We start from the raw sequence: 20,178 nt of genomic DNA on the forward strand, positions 1-20,178 counted from the left end.
TACTTTGTGTCTGTAGGATTGCACGATGGTAATACATCAATTCATGCATGGTAACAAACCATTGAATCAATTGAAGATGAACTTCATATTATCTCACAAATTTGTATTCACATCTTCTCCTCTTCGTTCTCGCCCGTTTTCTTTTCCCCTCTTTCTGCTTCTTCTTCTCTTACAAATTGAGTTATATGTATGTATGGAGGTCGACCTGGAGCTAGAACAAAATGGGCAACAAAAGGGATCCAGCTACCGAGTAAGAATGAAATTGTGTGAACGGCTGAGACGGAGGAAAACAGAATAGGAGGGGGTGTTTTACAGGTGCGGAAAAGGGAAGAGAGCGATAATGTTCATCAAAAAAGTGACAATGCACGGGGGAGAAATGAATAAGAAATTGAAAACAAAAGGAAAAACAAACAACTTCAGATCATGTTAAGCTTGAAAAAAAAAGGAAAGAGTAACAACTATCGATGACATAGTTACGAGATATCCAAACAGACTGTTCAACGAAGAGGAGGGGGGGACCAAGTTTTAGGATTTGCAAATTTTCGTGCGTGATACATGTGAAAGCCAATCATTGGGTTTCGTATACAAATGTTCGATTTGATGTCATCGGCATTGAGTTAAGGAAAAATAATCAAAAGGGAAGTAGGTAAAACTTGGCATGAAAATCACAAAGGATTAAAATGAGAAGACAAAACTTCAAACTAAAACAGAAGAACAAAAGACTTTTTGCAAGGGTCTCAGCGTGATTACAAAATATTTTTCATACAATGAAATTGTGGGCTTTCATGTCGTATTTAACAGAGTGTGAAAAGGAATCGACCGATATGCTTGCGGTCGCAGCTCGTCTACTCTTTGCTGACACAAGACGTGATTGTTTTTTTCTCAAAAAATACCTTTAAACGCGTAGTTTGAATCTCGCTATCGATCACTCGATGACCGAAGTCGGCTTCATTAAAGAAGGAAGAGCAAATGGACTAGACAGACAGAAATGAATTACGTGAAGATTTAAAAAAAAAAGGCACTAACCCTTGGACTTGTGTGGCGCGACTTCGAAAAAAATTCCAAGAAAAATTTTCTTTATAAAAACAAAAAAAGAATTTTTCAAAAATTAGCCTTCCAAATTCAAATAATGCAGCGCCATCTGATGGTCGGTAAATTCAATCGCTTTTGCCAGCATACGACGAGAAGCTTTTTGTTTACAAAAACAAAATAACAAGGAAACGGAAATCAACTAAGTGTGTACGTATCCTCACAATTTTTGTGTTGTCGTTTCATTTGCATCAGTTAAACTGCTTGTGGGAAGTGCTAGTTAAAAAAAAAAAAAAAACGTCGTCCTTGGCTCTTTCCTTCAATGAAAATCCAATAATTACAAACCTTTGCTTGAATGCTCCACTCGAAAAAGACCAATGACTAATCGTTGTCCTGCTGAGTAATCATACAATTTTTTCTTTATTCGATTCCAGTGCGCGCAAAAAGTTCTCTTGGTATGTGGAGAAGCTTTTCAGATAAGAAACTCCCACAGTTTCAACTTTTTTACAGCTTATGGACATGTCAGTGATCAAAGGGCTGAAAGATACGGAGAGGAAGGAGTAGGGAATTGAAAATTGGAGTACAGCATCAAAACTAGTCAAGGCAATCAAGTTCACTCAAATGTTTTCAAGAATCACTTGTAGGTTTCTCTTGTCTTGAAAAAAATTTTACTTGCCATATCAAACTTGGATTGGTTTGAGCAGCGGCTATTCCAATTAATTAAAAAAAACATGTCACCTATCATTTCATTGTTGCTATGTAAGTAGCTTGAAGAAGAGGTATGCTAGTGAAAGATTGATGATCAAGATGAAAATCGTCAACTGTTGGCGAGCAAACCAGGCCTGTAAATATAAATAAAATAAGATAAAATCACAATTGATTTCTAGATATTTTCCTTTTCTTCATTGACGTTTGTCAAAACATTTTGATTCACGGTTCTACAGGACCGGTATGCACTAATTACCATGTGGATGGGACAAAAAAAAATAATTGGAAAGAGGGCGGAACTGATCTATTATTTGACTAGGAAAAGTCGGACTGGACGAAAATGGCAGGGTAAGTTAAGACACATATTGTTCTGACCTTGACTTGCGGGCTACAGAAATAGAGCAAAGGATTCGCTCTGTAGCGTTCGGCTTCCTCATTTTGGCGTCGGACTTCCTCTCGTCTCTGCGAGCTGAGAACCGAAGCCTCCTCTCGACTCAGGATCGCCGCCGGCGCGTCGGCTGCACCAGGAAGACTTTTCTTCCGTTTCGGCACCGGAGCCGGAGCCACCTGTACCCCAAAAAAAACCGAATGAATTTATCCTTAAAACATCATATTTTATATCGCTGGTAAAAACAGAAGAAAGAGTTATCGTGTGTTGTTTGTCACCGTGAAAATATAAAGACAAACAACGGCCATAATATACCATAGCTTTGGGGGGATCGGGCAGAACGCTGCACGAAGCCCTCCTGGCCAAATATTCCATGTAATCCACAGAAGGCTCTTCATCTTCTTCCTCACCCCACGACCAGTTCATCATTATATCTAACACTACTACTGCTTCAGTTAATGCGCTTGGTATCAAGTAGCTTAAATTCGTTTGATGTTTGCACGTTTAAAAAATAGGGGGCCAACTCGAAAGTGTTTTATTTGGAACGAGAACAGCTGTTAGGATTGGATGGAACAAGACACACGTGTTGCTCGAGCACTCGCACAGACGCTGTACACACGGCATGCACACACACGAGGTGGCCAATTCTTCGGCTACGCCTCTTCGTTTTCGCTGTTTTTACCTCTAAAAAATTGTAGAACGAGCGAGAGAGCGTCGCGATTCGGACTAGAACCTCCTATCGGACACAGTTGCTTCTGATCGCTCCCCCATTTTCTATTCATTTCTCTCCGCCCTTTCCATTCTTGACTCTTTTCCCTCTTGTCTTCGCATCCCCTTTCTCTACCAAAAATGAGCTGCACCGGCTAGAAAGCTATTTCCATCGGCGCCAGATTGGCACGAAGCCTCGCACTGGAGGAACCCCTTTAAAGACAGAAGGAGGGAGGAACCACCCATATTAGCCCATTAGCCGAGTTTTCGCTATCATTCTCCGGTACGGCACGATCCAGGATGGAGGGAGCGTTTCATTCTAAAAATATCCACTCGACACAAGAGAGAAAGGAAGAGACACTAGAATGAAAACGTCTCGGCCGAGATTCGCGACCCTTGACGGACCGTAAAGCAAAACAAAACACACGGGCGCATTCTTGGCTCTTGGCAATGTGTTCTACTTGTAAGCTCAACAAAAGCTGAATCACATTAAAAGCCTTTAGAACTTGCATTTGAGCTACAGGCTCCATTGCTTGCTGAATGGGCCTTGAAATGTTTCAAACTGTAAACAATTTGACGTCAATTCAAAATGATTTACCTTTTCTTTTTTGCGGGCGGGCGAGATGTAGAGCGACTCGGTCCGTTTTGGCGTGTTCATACCGTCGTGGGGAATTTCCTGGCCGAGCCGCTGACGGAGCAGCATCTCCTCGATAATGTTTCCAGGTTGGCCGTTGCCTCCTCCAAATCCAGGTACACTTCCATTGCCTGGACTTATGGACGTTTCCTTTTGCGATTTCAAAGAGACGCAGCAATATGCATAAAATATGAATGTGATTATTTATTAAAATGAAAAAAGAAGCATGAAAAAGATGTCGTACTCTCATGGGCGTGGCCATTCGACGCTGGAGGCTTCCGCTACTGGGCTGATTAGTGTTACCATCGGTGCTGTCTTGATGGAAGCGACTGCTGAGCGTCGAAGGTGTCGGGCTACTGCTGAGGAGAGGCGGCCGTTGTCTAGAGTTCGATCGGAAGACCATCTGACTGGGCGTCGGAGCCGGACTGGGACCTCGGCTGCTGCCCATGAGGGAGGACTCTTGACGCGTCAAAGCGATCGAACTTTGCCTGGACGATCGGCTGAAACGGTCCATGGACGGATCGCGACTGCGGTCGCGACTGGGCGGCCGTTTGTAGTGATCGAAATGGTCGTTCATCGCCTGCTGGAAGTTGTACGAGGGATTGTTGGACTCGACGTAGCCGCCGCCGACGACGAAACTGCTGCCGGACAGGGCTGGTCCTCGTCGCAGTGAAGAGCGCCCGCGCTCAAGCTGCCCGTGTCCAGCTAAACCCATTTCCCCTCTCATTTCGTCACCGCTGCTCGAGTACGGCCCACCACCGTCATAGTTGCTGGCCTGATTGTAACTGGAACTGCCATACTGCGGCTGCTGTTGTTGCGATGGCATAGTGGGTCGAAGACCAAACTGATCCTGGCTGTTCTTCCTGGCCAGAAGACTGTGACTGCTATTGATGTTGTTATTGTTGATGTTATTGCTGTAATTGCTAGGGCCGCCGAATCCACTGGGGATGACGCCAGCTGGAGGACGGCTGTTGTTCGGTGACGAATAGCTATTCATGGCTACCAAACTGTGATCCAATTCCATCTTGTTTTGAAAATTGCTCGGACTGCGAACGCCACCGATGGCCACGCTGGGACGGCGGGTCAGTTCGTTCATTCCTCCTCCGCTTCCTCCACTCGTCAGGCCCATCGGGGGCATCAAACCTCCTCCTCCTCCTCCGTAATCTTCAGTTCTGGAGGTGGCTGCAGGTTGCTGGACAGCGTTGGATTGCTGCTGTTGAACTGCACCATCGCCCATGTATCCATAACCGTCACCGTGCTGGATATTATTTGGCGTTAAATAATTAGGGCCTGTTTTCGCTTGCGTAGATGATGGTCCGGCCGGCCCAGCAGCAGCCGATGTGGATAATTGGTGCGGTATCAAACGCGCCAGAACTGCCAACGGTGGCCTCATCGTCTCTGCACCTAAGTACGAAAATCAAATAATAATCGATTAAATTCAAATTTTTATGCAAAAAAAAAAAAAAAAGGAAATGCAAAACGAATGATTAGAAAATGAATCAATATCAGGCAGGGCGAATAAGAAAATGATTTATTGAATTCGATGAAATATTTGTTACTGAATTGATTTGCATACGTGTACTCGAAATTCGTTTGTTGCCAAACCAGCCGAATCATCGTTGCTCTTTAATTCGCTGAATGAGCAATAGAGTACTGGCTATGATCGATAATGCGAGCAGAGTACGATGCGCCCCCACCCATCGACATCGTTGAATTGGAAAGTCAGGTTCTTTACGCATTCAAACGTGGGTGGAATAAAATATTACGCCAGGTAAAGCATTTCGCCGATCAATATTGCCGTTCTAGCGGTTGCTTATTTCCAAGGTTCTCAGCCAACAAGAATGTCAAAGATTCACTTGTTACAAACTCGGGCCTTTCGATTCGAGAAATGATCAAAGTTCAAGAGCTACGCATTCGTACAAATAAAATGCAGCGATCATTTTGCGAAAAAAAAAAAAGCGATGGATTTTTGTTTTTCCGGAATGATGAATATGAAAAGAGGTTTACTTGGTTGGAAGTCGGGCGCCAGTTGTTTGGCAATGATGACGGCGAAATCGGCGTCTTCGCGAGCGTGGACGGCCGCCACATCGGCCAGCTCGGCTTTACCGCGCGCTGTCGACGTCCGCGAGATGGCGATGTCGGCTTTCTGGAGGGCGATCTTGGAGGCTCTCTGGGCCGCACTGACGGCCGCCTCGATCCGCTCCCGAAACTTGGCCGACCGGATCAGGAACAGGTGTTTCTTCTTCTGCGATGTGATGAGCACGTTATTCTTGTATTTGCCTTCCTCTTTCGTACCGTCCTGTTAAAAGCAAATCACGTAATCAGTGTTCAAAATGAATAGCCCTTTGACGTCGATGGGTTCAACGCTTAACCCCCTGATTTCCATGCAAATGCATTCCTATTATTGCGGTAGTAAAACTCGTCTTACAATCATAGACTTTATGGCTGAAATTGACAATATCCGTTACGAGTTTCGTTTTGCCTACACTCATCCACCTACACCATGTTATACGAAGTCTCTCTTCCTTCCTCCCTTTTCGAGTAATCAATCCCAATGACTTGGGCGTGGTCAAAGCCCCTTCTTTTATTATCTCTAACTCTAGAATGACCTTAGGAAAAAAAAAAAAAAAATAAGAGACCCAATGGTAACAAGAATAAAAAAGGGGGACAATAGATTGTAGTCACGCAACAACACAAAACTCTCCCTTGCTTTTACTTCTTGTCTCTTGTGGCATTAGTTTCACGTTGAATGTCGACACGGACCATTTGTCTGTTACGGGGGGGGATCTTATTACACGTCGGTTCACCTCACGAGAATTGCCTAGCGATCAATCAAGATTTATCCCAAGCTAAAATTCCGTACTGGCTTTCCGCATCCTGCCAGTTCGTTTCGTGCACTACTTACCACGGGATTTCCCAGCCTATAGAGCCATTTCAACGTGATCAAGACACATACCATGTGCCTAAAATGAAAAAAAAACATAAAAAAAAACACACACACACGCAGCTTCCACGTTTTTTTTTTTTTTTTTTTTAAAGAGAAATTGGTATTCGTCTTCCTATTATGGACTCATTTTCTTTTTTTTTCTAGTATTCCGCGCCACAAGAGAAACTGACGTGTAGTTATTTTGGTGAATGAGTGATCTCACCGGAAAACCCACAATTTCCCACATTGATTCCCACGCAAAAAAAAAAACCCGATTTTTTCTACCATTCATTTGTCAAATATTCCGTGTGAAACCGGAATATGATGCTTTGCATCACAATAAGAAAAAGATAATTTTTTTTTTCTAAATTTTACACTGCCAAAAGGGATATAATTTAATACGAACGATTTCGCATAGTCTGATTTACTTGAGCTGCTGAGAAAGGGCACAAGTGTTTACTAAACTTGCCCAAATTCGAAATGTCATACGCCTTAACGTTAACGCTAATACCTCAAGTGAAAGTAGAATAAAATTTGCATAAAGTATTACGAGATAAAAGCGATGAAAACGAAACTAAAGACTATGAAACAAAAAAAAAAAAAAATCAATAACTCTAGAAAATAAAAGTCAATTTTGCGCCGTACGTGGGGATAATAACTTTAATGTGATCTTATCTTTAATTCACGGAGGAAGCTGTTCGGTGGAAGTTGGGGAAAAGGGGCTCGACTTCTACCAGAGTGCACGATGTAAAGTTTAAAAGCAATCGACTTGCCGGGAAAAAAAAACAAAAAAGGCGTGTCGAATTGAGAATTAGAGAAGCTAAGCTCCTGCTAGCTACTTAAATAAGGGAAATCACGAGGGAGGTGCAAGCGGACTTGAAAAAGAGTCAACTTGAATATTTAGAGAATGATGTAGCTAAGGCTGCACATAATGTTTCCCCTTCGTTCAAACATTCACTCAAAACATGGTTTGTTTATGATAAAATGTTTTATGAAACAATGTTATGACAGAGCATTAACATTGCGTTCGATTAAGGAGCGGAATGCATACCTTGAGCGTGGTGACGCCATAGCCGTATTTCTTGTTGTTGAACCACTCTCCCTCGTACTTGAGTCCGTCGGATCGTTCGCTGATGCCAAATCCGGCTCTTTTGTCATTCTTCCACTCGCCCATGTACGTCTCCGTCACGTTGGCATCCAGCGGCTCGTCCTGTGAACCGCCGTCGTCGAGGTCCGCCGTACGCACGCCAACCAGAAAAGAAAAGGACGGCGCCAATCAACGAACAACATGGAAGTTAAAAAAAAATAAAAATCGAGAGAATGTTTGCGAGATAAGTCGATTGTCAACAAGAAGATTCGTGTTGTCTTGTTTTTGTTTTTTTTTAACGTTCTCTTCATATCTGTCAATCATCGTGTTGTGATTCTTTGGAATAGGAAAAAAAAAACGTTCCCCCATTGCCACCAATAATTCCTTCCCACACAAAAGAATTTGCATATCATTTCCAATTCAACTCACAGAGAAAGTATTAAAAAAGAAAGTTTTTTCTTAACCCTTTTCAAAGTTTAACGAAATCAACGATTCACACACACACACACACACACATCGTTGGATTTTTTACTAGTGGAACCATTTAGAAATGCGCGCATCGTATTTGAATTGCTGATGAGTTGGCCAGCGCAGAGTTTACGGCATTTCTCAGGAAATAAATCGATGGTCAGTCTAGTGTTATTACTGGTGATTCAAATTGAAATCATTGATCAATTTCAATAGACTTTGAACGGTGGGGGAAAAAAGAAATTCGTTCATTTTCGTGTACCTCGGCAATGAAAGAGGCGTTGGAGTCTGTGTGGTGAGAGCCGGCCGTCAGTCCCGACTGCGACGACTCGGTCGACATCCAAGAAGCCGAGCTGCCCGTCGAGCGGATCGACGCCGACGTCCCCCTCTTCTCCAACTCGCCGGTGCTGTGTTGCTTTTTCAAGCGCAGACCCTGAGTCACACATGGCAAAAAAGAAACAGGAGGGGAGCTGTTCATCATTCTGTTATTGGCTAACGTGTGACTCATTTGTGTACACGTCTTTTTTTCGGTGGAACAAGCCAACTATTGCACATTACTCACCTGGAACAAAGTCTTTTTGATGGTGGACGACCGTTCGGAGAAAGAACGCCGTCTGGTGGGGGGTTCGTCGCTTCTCGCTTTTAAAACGAAACCCCCCCGTCCATCGTCGAGTCGCTTGTCGCGGTCGGCTGCCGGATCGGCACCGGCTCCAGCGGCACCTCCAGATGACGAAGCGGCGCCGCTGTGATGATGCCCGTGATGGTGGCCAGATGAGACGTCGCCGCTCCGCAGAGACGTCATCGAAGATCGCACGCTCTTTGGTCGGAATCGCGACGCCATTCCAAATGCGGCGCTCGTCCGCACTCCGTAGCCGTGACGTAATCCACGTAGCCATTGACCTTGGTACGTACCTGCGTATCAGGTGCATTTTTTTTTTTTAAACGATTAAATATTTACATGCAACTTCGTAATGCGTCCGACCGAGAAATCATAACACTTAGTCATTCAAAGCATAAAAAATAACGGCGATCGATAAGACGTGGGGAAAGTGCTCTAACGGCTATGCACGGCTATGTCTACGGGATCTATCTTACACTATACCATGTTTTTCGGCTTATAACTCTTCAACCATTGGTTGTCTGAGATCTTGGCCAGCAGCCCACTTGGCCCTTCGTTCATTCATTTCCGGTTGGGAATTTTATACTTCATTTTTTTTTTCTTACCCTTCCCACTTTAGCTTCTTGTATTGATTTAATTTTTGTTATGTTCATTACTCAATGTAAGTTTGTATTTTTCTGTCTCTCTATTAAGGGTTTTTAACGTCATTGATCGACTGCAACGCTTTCTCTTTAATAGGTTTTGATGGGCATCAAACAGCTCCCGGTCGTTTCAGCTAGTTCTTTCATTTCGGCTGCATTCGTGTGACATTCATCAATCAATAAGACAGAATGGGGAGGGAAATGAAAAGAGAACACGTGGCATTGCAACTTTATCATCGTCGTGCCTCAACCGAAAAATTCAATGCAGGAATTCGTTTCTTTTATTTTCGTGGAACGATCGATGTGTAACTTTGAAACGCACCAAAGACAAAAGGCGTGAAAGAGAGAGGAATAAAAAAAAAAAGATCCAGTAATCGGCCCTTCCTGTCGAACGTCTACATCATTTAATGGCCTTGGCGACAAACTCGACATCTTGTCACTTTTATCTTTGACATTCGTCATTTGTTTTTTTCTTTTCCCCTCTTTTTTTTTGGACACGATCGGCTTCGTATCCAACTTCCGTTCGATCGGCAAAAATGAATAGTGATTCGCGTGGCGTCCGACGATAAAAATCGGTGATGGATCACGACACCTGGTGTTTTGCTTTCACGCTCGTTCGATTGAAAGCCTCTTTTACATCAGACCTCTTTCGTTGCACATCGAAATAAGCGACTGTATGAATAACAAAAACACATAAAGTGCGCCTTTGGGCTTCTAGTTCGTTTTTTTTGTGGCTAGATTAGCAGCCTAAAAGTTAGATGCAGACAGAATCAATTAAGTTCGTGTCGGCCGTAATCAAGAAACTACTCTGTAATAGGGAGCTTGGAGTTCTAAACGCAATATTTTTTTCCCCCCTTGATCTGTACGCAGCATAGCGAAGGGCGAAATAAAAATTATCCTTTTGTCAATCCAATTACAATCGCTCGAGACAAGTCCCACGCTTTAAAAATTGATTCAAAAGGCGACAATAAAATGTGCCTCATTATTTATCACGCAACGTCAATTTCACGCATTCAGAAAAAAAAAAAAAAACGAATCTTAAAAACAAGTGATCCGCCCCTATTCATTCCGCAACACTTGACGTCTGTTCATCTTCCACTTCATTTTGTTTAATCAAACGCAAACAAAATCAAGTGAAAAAGAAAAATATTGAACTCTGGCTCAGTGCGAAAGGTGTGCACGCAAAATGCAAATCCAATTACGCCCGTTATGAAGCTGATTAGTGTGAGTGTCATTGTTGACGAGAAAAAAAAAAGAAAAAGAAAGATGACGGATTTCGTTAGCCAGGCAAGCTCTTAGGGTCTCAAGTGTCTATACGGTACTATCGATTTAGTGACGTCAAAAGTTGTCGAGACAGTCGTTCACATCGAGGCAGGCCGAATAACAAAAAAAAAAGCCGAAATGAGAGAGGAAGACAACATCAACAGACAAGAGTTTTAGCTTTGGTTCTCTGTTCTTTAATGGGAGCTAAAGTAGCAACAAAAAAAAAGGGTCCAGCTGAGGCCAAGCCTCGATCCTTCAAAAAGTACCTCCCTTTTGGCCAACGCATACACCCTCGTAACAATTCCTATATACTATAACCCATGGTTGTTGCAAGTTAAATAAGGCGGGGGATGAAAGGGAGGGGCTTCTCAATTCGAATGTTATCACCATATACCGCCCGCTTGTTACCAACTGCTCCAGTTTCGTTGATTTCTTTTTCTTTGTTTATTCCATTTTCTTTTTTGTGTATATTCCTAACTCGCATTTTTTTTTTCCTTCCCCACTCTTAGCCGACGGAGTCCTATGTGAACAAAGGAACTGATGGAAGCATGAGTGAGGAGGAATCCGGAGCCAAAAAGTCAAACGGATCGGTTGACTGCTTGATCGTCCATTGAGAAAAGAAGAGTGTGTTGCCTCCGATCACAACAACAACAAAAACTATTTTGGCTTTTAGCCTCTTTTTTTTTTTGTGCTGTTTCTTTTTAATGGGAAAAAAAAACTTGACAGTTCCATCAGGAAGTTGCTGAAAACGAACTGAACCGCATCCGCAGTGCGGAAGATAAGTTAAGACGAGAGAAATAAAAAAAAGTACTCGACAAAAGGCAATCAGATAAAAATAGCGTAATAAGATAGCAAGGAAAACGCAGAACAGACTTTCGCATTTCATAGACATCAACGATTCCTTTTGAACTTCTCTGTTCCTGTTTACTTCCGGATCTATTACAAAAAAATAAGCGGATACCCACATTTTCCTTTCCTATTAGCAAACTCTCTTCCCCACTCTTTCCAAAAATTTTACCTAAACATCAGACTGAAATTTCTTTTAACGACTTTGCTCATTTAGTAGCTATACATTTGACTTCCGGTGCTCATCCAACAGCGATCGTTGCGCCGAATTCCGCGATGTAACGTGACCGCACATCAACTGTCAAGTATTGTATACACACACAAAAAAAAGAAGAAGGGGGGAGGAGATCGTGATAGAGAGATCCCCACCACTGAGTAACGTACTCGTATTGATACTGGCTCTGGTGCATTGCGTAATTGAATTGATGATAGGAACCGCATCGTTCTGGCCAGATGCTGCCGACAGACCGCGTTCCTCTGTGTGTTGACTGTTGACATACGATTCAGTCTCCCTTATAAACCGCCCCCCCCCCCCTCTTTCTCTTTTGATGCATCTGTGTATACTTTCGGCTAGTGGTTAAAAAGAGAAAACGTAGAGAGGCAAAGGGGGGGGGAGAAAAGAGGCTTGTAACCAGTAGCCAATAGCTGTATATACAGGACCCGTCCTATCTCTTACATGACATAGCATCAACATGTTTTCTCTATCTATACGCTCTTGATTCGCTTGTATAGCCCCAATGGTATATAGAGACGTTTTCATTACGCATTTATATCTTTTTGTTTAGTTTTCTTTTCTTTCGTTCTATAGCCCCAAGTGAGCCGCATTGCTATCGTGCGTAGATACTACACACATGTTGTGCCCTCAATCACAACAGCTAGAGCGAATCTAGCTGAAAAGAACGACCCTACTGTTCAAGATGAAGGAATGATAAAGATGTTTTGTTGCCCACCTTTTGTGTCTGCTCGCTTTTCTACATCAGATAAATCAGCGAAAGGTTAATAGAGAGACACGACCTCTGTGATATATCCCGACTTTTCTTATGGTGACATATTCTGTGAAAACAAATGCCCCGCATAATATAGCTTACTCAGAGTAGCTAGAAACAATCCAATCTATCCACCTGTTTGTACGACAAACAAATAGAGACCGAGGCAAGTTTGACGGCCAGGAAAAATGATAATGCCAACCCTCAGTGAAGGTTATACGATAAATTCCGAGAGTTAATTATTAAGAGCACAGGAAATGAGAACGGCTCAAAAATCGATCGCTCAACATCGAAAACAAATGGCGCATTTATCAGTTGTTTCAAAGTTTAAACTTGTTTAAATTTTTGACACGCATGAAATTTTCATTTAGTTTAGAGATAGACCAAAATCATTCCATTCCTTCCCCTCCCCAAAAAAGAGAAAACAGATGATCTGAAAAGGGGAAAGGGAATTTGTTTCGTTGGCACGGAAATGTCGAGCATTTCATCCAGCGCTAAAACGCTAGCAAAAAAAAAAGTGAAGGCAGTGAGCGGTCGATGAAAAAAAGAAGGTCAAACTCAACGAATTCCATAGCCACAAAATCTCGATTACAAGTTATTAGCAGCTTGTGCCCAACGTCTAATGAAAATGGTTCGTACCCAAGATATAGAGAACAAAAAAAGGGGTGAAATCCATGACGGATGATGAAAAAAACGACACCAACATAGACTATATCGACTCACTACTCGACTTGGCCAAAAAATGTCTGGTATGAAACGAGAAAAGACAAGCGAAAGGAGAAAACTTGGTAAATGGCGAGAGAAAAGCTAAGCAGAGGGGATTTATTTATACCCAGGGTCAGGCAAGAAAGCGAGTAGTAATGGAGCAGCCATGATGACGCGCACTATACTGTACCAACAACCACTACAACGTCAGACCAACAGGCTCTACTATCAAATTCCCCTTTGTTTTCAGATTGCGAAATTTTGATTTCCTTATTGGACGATGGAGTAGAGACATGTCAACGCGTGGCATTAGACTAACTAGCTGGCCAGCCGTCCAATCAAGGCCGTCTCTTATTATAGACTAGATATCTTGGCAACGGATTTTTTCAGCAGTTGAACTGCGCTCGCGATTTTGAATATTCACGTAAAAGCGTCACATACCTCCATCGGCGTAAGTCTCGGATCCGTAACCGTCCTGCAATCCGTTGGCCCACGTGCCGTCGTATTTGGCCGTCGAGGTCAGCGATTGGCGCACACCGTAGCGGCCCTTGAATCCTTGCGTCCACTCGCCTCTGTAAATCCATCGGCCGCGAGATTCGACGCCCAGTCCGTGCCGTTTCCCGTTCTGCCAGTGACCTTCGTACGTGCTCCCTCTAAACAGAGAAAACAAAACAAGTAAATATTTGAACAAGACAAAAAAAAAATTGACGTTAACAAGCCAAAATTCGATTTCAAGTAAAATTGACAACAAAAACTAATTGAACTAACAATCAAAATAAGTTGATTGAATCAAAAAAGACAATTTTATCGCTGTTTTCTTAAAGGCAACACGCATGGTAATTTCGGCTAGAGTAAACATGAATATTGTAAAATTTAAAGGCAAGTCGGGACAGAATAGCTGGAATCCCACTCGAGATAACAAAGAAAATACGCAAGAGTGGGGTCAAGTGGCTGCTGCTGCTGTGCTGGCCCCGTTGTTCTTCGTAATTGGTGAATTGTACAATGAACTAGAGACTATTTTTGAATCGAGCGCGGCTCGCTCTACATACAAATAGCGAGGCTAAAACAATGTTCACAAGCCAACAGGAAGTGCTGGATTGGAACAGAGAAAAATAAATAAAACTAAACCACATGACACGACCGACGATAAATCAAACGTCAACGAAGATGACAAATACAAGAAAAACAAACCAAAATGGCCAATCATTATCTGAAACATGTCGGATCGAGCGTGGGTCGCCATTTCCGGCCATACTAGACACGCTCGTCATCGTTGGCGGGAAGGCCATGCCCACAGACGGTAGGTAGCAAGTGTCTTTCTCGTGACATGCAACGAAAGAAATTGAGGGTCACACGCGTGTTGATCCCAACGGGAAAGCAACAACAACATTTGATTGATGATGAAGGCTGTCATAAACTTTTACGACATTTAATGAAAAAGAACAATCTAAGCAACTTTCTGTCTTGACAGCACAGGAACGTCCTTTTCGTTCGACAATTGTCTCGTAACTGCCTAATAGTCTGTCGATTAGGTTTGAGGGTGAGTAAGAAAAGGCAGGGAAACAAAGAAAAATGGCGCGATAGTTCGGGGGGCAATGAAGGGGCCGGGGGAAACAAAGAGTAATGGCGGAATAGTTCGGGGGGGGGGGGGGGGCAATTGTCCAGCTTGTCCACCCTAAGTCAGCATACATGCCAAACACAAAAAAAAATTACAAAATAGTTTGATTTATCGAAATTCTCGAACAATGGCAATTAATTTATGAAAATGAGATTTCCGTTTTTCTGATTTTAGACAAGTGAATTGCAATTGGCGATAATGAAATAGACAATTCTTAAAGGTGTGGGCGTTCGTCCATTCGACTGACAACGTTGTTTTCTTCTCCTTCTTTTCTTCGTCTACTCAAAAGTTAGGGTTGCAGAGAGCATCTAAATTTAGTCCCGCCAGATCCAGCACTCCTTTCTCCTACTTTATTCATTTTTGCCCTCCATTTTTCTATTGAATTCGCCTGAACCCTTTGTCTTTTCTGGTTCGGATTTCGTGATAGTTCAATCAAATGATGCGTCACGGAATGATATTGATCATCATTGCTATAGAAAATTCATCTAGTAGTGAACAGTTTTTTTACCCCTACGTTAGTTTTGTGCTACCCATTTCCTAGACAAAGCATCAAATAGCAAACAAAAAGTGAGATTGCTGTTTCGAGTGATAGAAGCAAATAACAAAGATTATTCGAGAATTATAGACCATGACATCCATTGCAAAGAGTTTTCCGTCACGAGTGGGTAAAAAGGATCGGAATTCTGTGTCGACAATGTGTGAGAAGGCAACAAGTGGTATGGAAAAACAGAAGAGAACAAATTTCAGCCAACTTGTTTGAGACTAATATGCTGTCATTTTTCTTTCTAGAACCGATAGAAAAAAATGTAAATGTCTTACCCTGGCCAAGTGTAGACACCCGAAACTTCGAAACCATAGTTCCAGGAGCCGGAATATTCTCCTTGGCCTTTCAGGCCAGTACAAACGCCATGTCCGTGGGCTTTTCCATCCTCCCAACCGCCGCAGTACATTCCACCATCATCGAAATCGAACCGGCCACCTTGTACAGGTTTTTGTGGGCTGCTACTCATGCTGCCACCGGTTCCACTGCCACTGGCCGCGCCTGTCGTCATGTTCGACTGCATTTCGGCCTATTGGCACTACTGCCTCTGTTGAGAGGTAAGATCCATTAATTGCAGTCATTAACGTACGACAACTGTTGTAAATTTCAGTTCAACGGTTGAAATAGCTTATGTGAATTACAAGTCGAAACTTAACCCAATGCGGAAAGCCAAACAAAAAAACGGACATTGCGTATATACGTAATTCGAAAAAAAAGGAAAGAAATCAAACGGAGATGAGGGGAGGAGAATAAGTAGAGAAAAGAAACAGAGAGTAGGAGGATCTGGAATCCATCCAGTCATAAAGTTAACAACACGAATGATGAATGACGCTCTCGGCTTTTGCTCTCTTTTCTCCTCCTTTGCAACACCCGATCCACCACCCTCCCCCGAAATTCCCGCAAAAGAAGGAGGAGGTCGGGATGGCTTGCCAAATTCCGCATCTTTTTTATTTCTTTTTTGGCTGCAAGACTTGTATGTGTGATGTTCATTCCATCTTGTTTGATATTTGTTTTTTTTTTCCTTTTCAAGGAGAGATTTCGGGAGTTGTGGTGCGCTTGCGTGAGTACCATCTAAACACGTCTTGAACGTTACTCAGAAGTAAGAATTCGGATAAATGCTATTATCGATTGGACGATCTTGTTTCATCATCATCACTCAAAAAGGCGTTGAAATCGAAGGAAAAGAGGTAAGTTAGTTTTTGTGCAATAATGGAGTTGTCAATGATGACATAATCGCAGGGAAACGTTTCGGAAAATGTGGAATTTTTGCGATTAGGCCTGGTTGCGTAAGCCCATTTCTAGGACAATGGCAATTCAAAAACAAATCGAACATTAATTAATGAATGGCCATCTTCGGTTGCGATCAAATGTAAAAGAAGACGCGTTCTTTTAAATCAGGAAATGCATGGTGTTACCTCAAGTCTTTTCGTCTAATCTCCTTGTGGCTTCATTCTCCTCCGAGCAGGACACACAGGATATTGGAAGAAAATTCTTTCATTCATGCCATCCTTTAGAGTCTGTGACATCTTCGTTCCCCCTGACTACCCGAGCAGTCGCAAATGATAAGAGGATCTATCTCAAATAGAGCGGATACCTTGGCCTCTATTCACGCATTCTTACAGAGATATACATCAACGTAGACTATCATAGCTGTTAACAATACATTTCCCCTTTTCTTGCGAATCTTTAGACTGACGTGTCCCATCAGTCTGTTTGAATAAAGCAGTGCCGGAAGTTCTCGAAGGAAAACACGGTTTGACAGGAACCCCAACTGCGTGAGGAACTGGGCAAAATCCAATCGGCAATTATGGGGGTGAAAACGGGCGGAAATCGACAGAGCTGAAGGAATCGATAATGAAATGAAGCAAAGAAAACGAGTAATATGTACCATGCCACTCTTTTCGTGAGAAGATTAGTCGCGGTTTTGGCATCATCTCGCTAGCTGAAGGATTAGGTCAAGAAACGACAGTGTTCAACTTCATATTAGCTTCGGTTTGCCTTATTTGCGACGCTGATAACGTGCCACTAGTGAGACTTGGAAGGAAAAAAACGATTGTGACGTCTCAGCTCTCGTACTATAATTAAACAAAATTGTGTAATAAAATGGGAAATTCTGGAGAGGGGGGAATGTAGTGGTCAGGCGATGACCAGTTTGAACTTGTTATTGTTATGAGCGTTCGCTTACGAATCATGGCGTTTTTGCTTGTCGCTATTGGCGTTCAATTCACGTGTCACGCAAACGTTTTTTCTTGTGAAATGTCAGCCACACACTTTTCAATTCAGTCGTGGTCAAGATGGTCAAAACGTTGAATCCACTTTGACTTGGTTTCGTTATCTGATTTTCTCACAGTTTAAACAAAACGCACCGGCATTTCAAGTGGGCAAACTAGTTTAAGGAAAATCCCTCTCTTCAAATTTAGCTAATCACCAAAATGAGCGTGAATCATGTGCCATTTAACGATTTTTGTTTTAAGCTTAACTCGATAAAAAAAAAAAAGGCCTGGCAATGAATGGCTATTGAGCAGACAATGAAGTCATTTCATTGTACACCGATTGGACAAGGGGAATTAAAAAAAAAAGGAATTGAGAAAACCACTGCCACCTTATTCCTCTGGCTCCAGTCTGCTGGTGTCTCTGGCACGCAGGAGCCATGTCGAGGACGGGCGCCGGCTAGATTTTAAAAATAACACGCGGGATACTGAGAGAAAGAGACAGACCTCCTACACTCTACTTACACTCTCTTAGCTCCTTGCTCCAACTGCACTGAGAGCCAACGCAGAAAAAGATGAAAAAAAAAAGGGGGAAATTTCAAGTTGGCATTACGTCCCTGCTAAAAAAACTTGTTTTAATTCATTTCCTTTTATTATTGTAACGCCTGGTAAAAAGCAAAAAACGAAGGTCTAAATAAGTGGTAAATAGCAAAGTTTTTGGTGAAAGTTGGGAACAATGGTCAGTCCCTAGTTAGAGATAAACTGGGACCAAAGTAAGTTGTCAATTAACAAACCCCCCCCCCCTCCCCCCCAAAAAAAGAAAATAGATAATCCAAATGTCTTTTTCTTTTCTTTTGTGTTTTGTTACCTGAACGTGGATGAGAGCAAGGGGAGCTTCACTTTCCCTCGTTTTCTTCGTCGAACGCTCCGAGACGGAGAGAGATGCAAAAACTATGGGGGGGGGGATCGTTGGCAAAGAGTGGGACACAGAGAAGAGGCTTCCTACTTTTGTGTTTCTATTCCTTTCTTCTTCTTGAATTTGATCAAAATTCTGGCTTTTTTTTTTCGTTTTCCACTGTTTCTCTACTTTTCCTTCTCCTGTCTGTGTTTTTCGATGGGTGAGGAGTAGGGCGGAATAGTAGGTGGGGCGAGTGTAGGTAGCGAAAAAAGGAGGATAGAGAGAGTCGGGGCTGCGTGTGGCTGGACGAAGAGAGTTAAATTTACACTCCGGCGGGCCCCCAGTCGGCCGTTCTATTTCCAGCAGAAAGCAGAGCAGCAAAGGCAGGATCTCAGCGAAGGCAAGGAGCCGCTCTGTTTCCTCTCGGTTTTGTCTCGTTTTCAAATGCCGAAACAGCAGAAAAGAATCAAAGCAGAGAGAGAGAGAGAGAGTAACTAGCTAGCTTAGCTAAAGCCAGCCAGCTAACAAACCAGCCGGCCAGCTCAGCCAGCCAGCCGTTAGCAGTTGAACGAGAGAGGAAGATAGTTTTTGGGCCTTTTTGGCGCACTACTCCCCGCCGGCAATCCGAGTTGTGGTCGCTGTAGTTGTCGTTGTAATACTGGCGATGCACCACACACCACCACTGCCCACCTTCTGCCGCTGCTCCTCCTCCTCCTAGTCCTTCTTCGGATTCTCCTTGCTGACGCGGAAAAAACCGATGACGCTCAAGTCGCGTCCAGTTCGGTGCCGACTCAAGTGGCACTGCCGCACACGCACCAAGTGCAGACGACTGGCGACGATCCGTCGTCGTCAGTCGTTCCAGCACAACCAAAACACCCCAGCCAACAACAACGGCCAGGATCTTTTACGATCACGTCGTGTCACACTTTTTTTTTTTTCCTACACACTTTCCGTACGATGCGAAACATTCACCAACAAATTCTTTTGCCTTAAAGAATTTTCGCCTTTTCAAACGCTAACCGGTAGGGACATTTTCTAAAAACAAAAAATGGCTATGAATTATTTTTACTTTTCAGGGCCAGCGATGTAAAACGATCCGCCAAAAGTTCCTTTTTTTTTCAATTGAAAACGTCTTGCAAAAAGGGGGTACCGTTCGAAAAAAAAAAAGAGCCAAATCAAATAGAATCGTGCAAAGGTTGAAGTAAATAGAGGCACCAAACGAGTACAAATAATGTGGGATAAAAATGAAATAAAACAATAGGGACACACGTCATATATCCACTGCAGTTTGCCCACTTGTGTCGCACAATGCAAATTGGCTGTTGAATCCAACCCTTCCTATTTTCAATTACGATCCAAGGCTAAACGAAACTGAATCGTCCCCAAAACTTTAGCGAGACCTTGCCCGCACGAAATTAAAAAAGAGATGATCGCACAAAAGAATTCCTAAAATGAAATTCCACACTTTTCAGTGCACCAACGTTGTCCGTTTTTTTTTTTTTTTTTGTTAAAAGCAAAAAGGCAGAGAAATTAAAAGCCAAAAAAAAAAAAAAAAGAACAACAAAAAAAAAGGGAGAGAACCAACTTTTTGTTTGACGGACGGAATAACAAAATCCCCCCCCAAAAAAATTACGTCGTTGAAGATGTGGAGTAGAGTAGTTGTGGGCAAGGCCGCGGCCGGCGACCGACTGAACGTACACCTCGTCTTTTGGTCGGAGAATTTCTCGTGTGAAAAAAAAATACGAAGGAACGCACAAGGAGTGAGGAAGAATCGACGGTAGCGCCGCTGTCGGATACTGCGCATGAGTCGGCGTCGATGTGTGAGACATGCTGGTAGGTGACGTGCACACCCATTCTTCATGAATCTAATAAAGCATGAAGCTCTCTCCCAAGTAACCATCAG

The 20,178-nt window shown here is 42.9% G+C and overlaps 2 protein-coding genes across 4 annotated transcripts in view; one reads left to right on the forward strand and one right to left on the reverse strand.

Annotated features, from left to right (window-relative positions):
- LOC130692143 (uncharacterized) overlaps positions 1 to 20,178 on the forward strand; it is a 73,763-nt gene that overhangs the window by 35,335 nt on the left and 18,250 nt on the right. The window lies entirely within an intron of this gene.
- On the reverse strand, positions 1,774 to 20,024 carry LOC130692127 (junctophilin-2-like). 3 transcript variants are annotated; one of them, XM_057515202.2, is made up of 11 exons: positions 19,909 to 20,024; positions 15,446 to 15,714; positions 13,450 to 13,661; positions 8,511 to 8,860; positions 8,211 to 8,381; positions 7,445 to 7,603; positions 5,475 to 5,766; positions 3,712 to 4,871; positions 3,432 to 3,617; positions 2,113 to 2,304; positions 1,774 to 1,871 (listed from the first exon to the last, which is right to left on the reverse strand). In XM_057515202.2, the coding sequence occupies exons 2-11, from the start codon at positions 15,688 to 15,690 to the stop codon at positions 1,785 to 1,787; spliced, it is 3,054 nt and encodes a 1,017-aa protein (XP_057371185.1). In that variant the 5' UTR covers positions 15,691 to 15,714; positions 19,909 to 20,024; the 3' UTR covers positions 1,774 to 1,784. The 3 variants fall into 3 exon arrangements, with proteins under 3 accessions (XP_057371185.1, XP_057371184.1, XP_059351472.1); XM_057515201.2 differs by lacking the exon at positions 19,909 to 20,024 and adding an exon at positions 18,246 to 19,272; XM_059495489.1 differs by lacking the exons at positions 15,446 to 15,714; positions 19,909 to 20,024 and adding an exon at positions 14,200 to 14,470.

The sequence above is a fragment of the Daphnia carinata genome, chromosome 1 (genome assembly GCF_022539665.2).
Source record: "Daphnia carinata strain CSIRO-1 chromosome 1, CSIRO_AGI_Dcar_HiC_V3, whole genome shotgun sequence".
Taxonomy (NCBI): domain Eukaryota; kingdom Metazoa; phylum Arthropoda; class Branchiopoda; order Diplostraca; family Daphniidae; genus Daphnia; species Daphnia carinata.

Bases quoted from the DNA above. Each gene is read 5' to 3' on its own strand.
- LOC130692127 (XM_057515202.2), bottom strand. From the start codon at position 15,690: ATGCAGTCGAACATGACGACAGGCGCGGCCAGTGGCAGTGGAACCGGT. The intron at 13,662-15,445 runs GTAAGACATTTA...TTCTCTGTTTAG, and splicing joins GGTGTCTACACTTGGCCAGG to AGGGAGCACGTACGAAGGTC. The intron at 3,618-3,711 runs GTACGACATCTT...AAATCGCAAAAG, and splicing joins GAATGGCCACGCCCATGAGA to GAAACGTCCATAAGTCCAGG.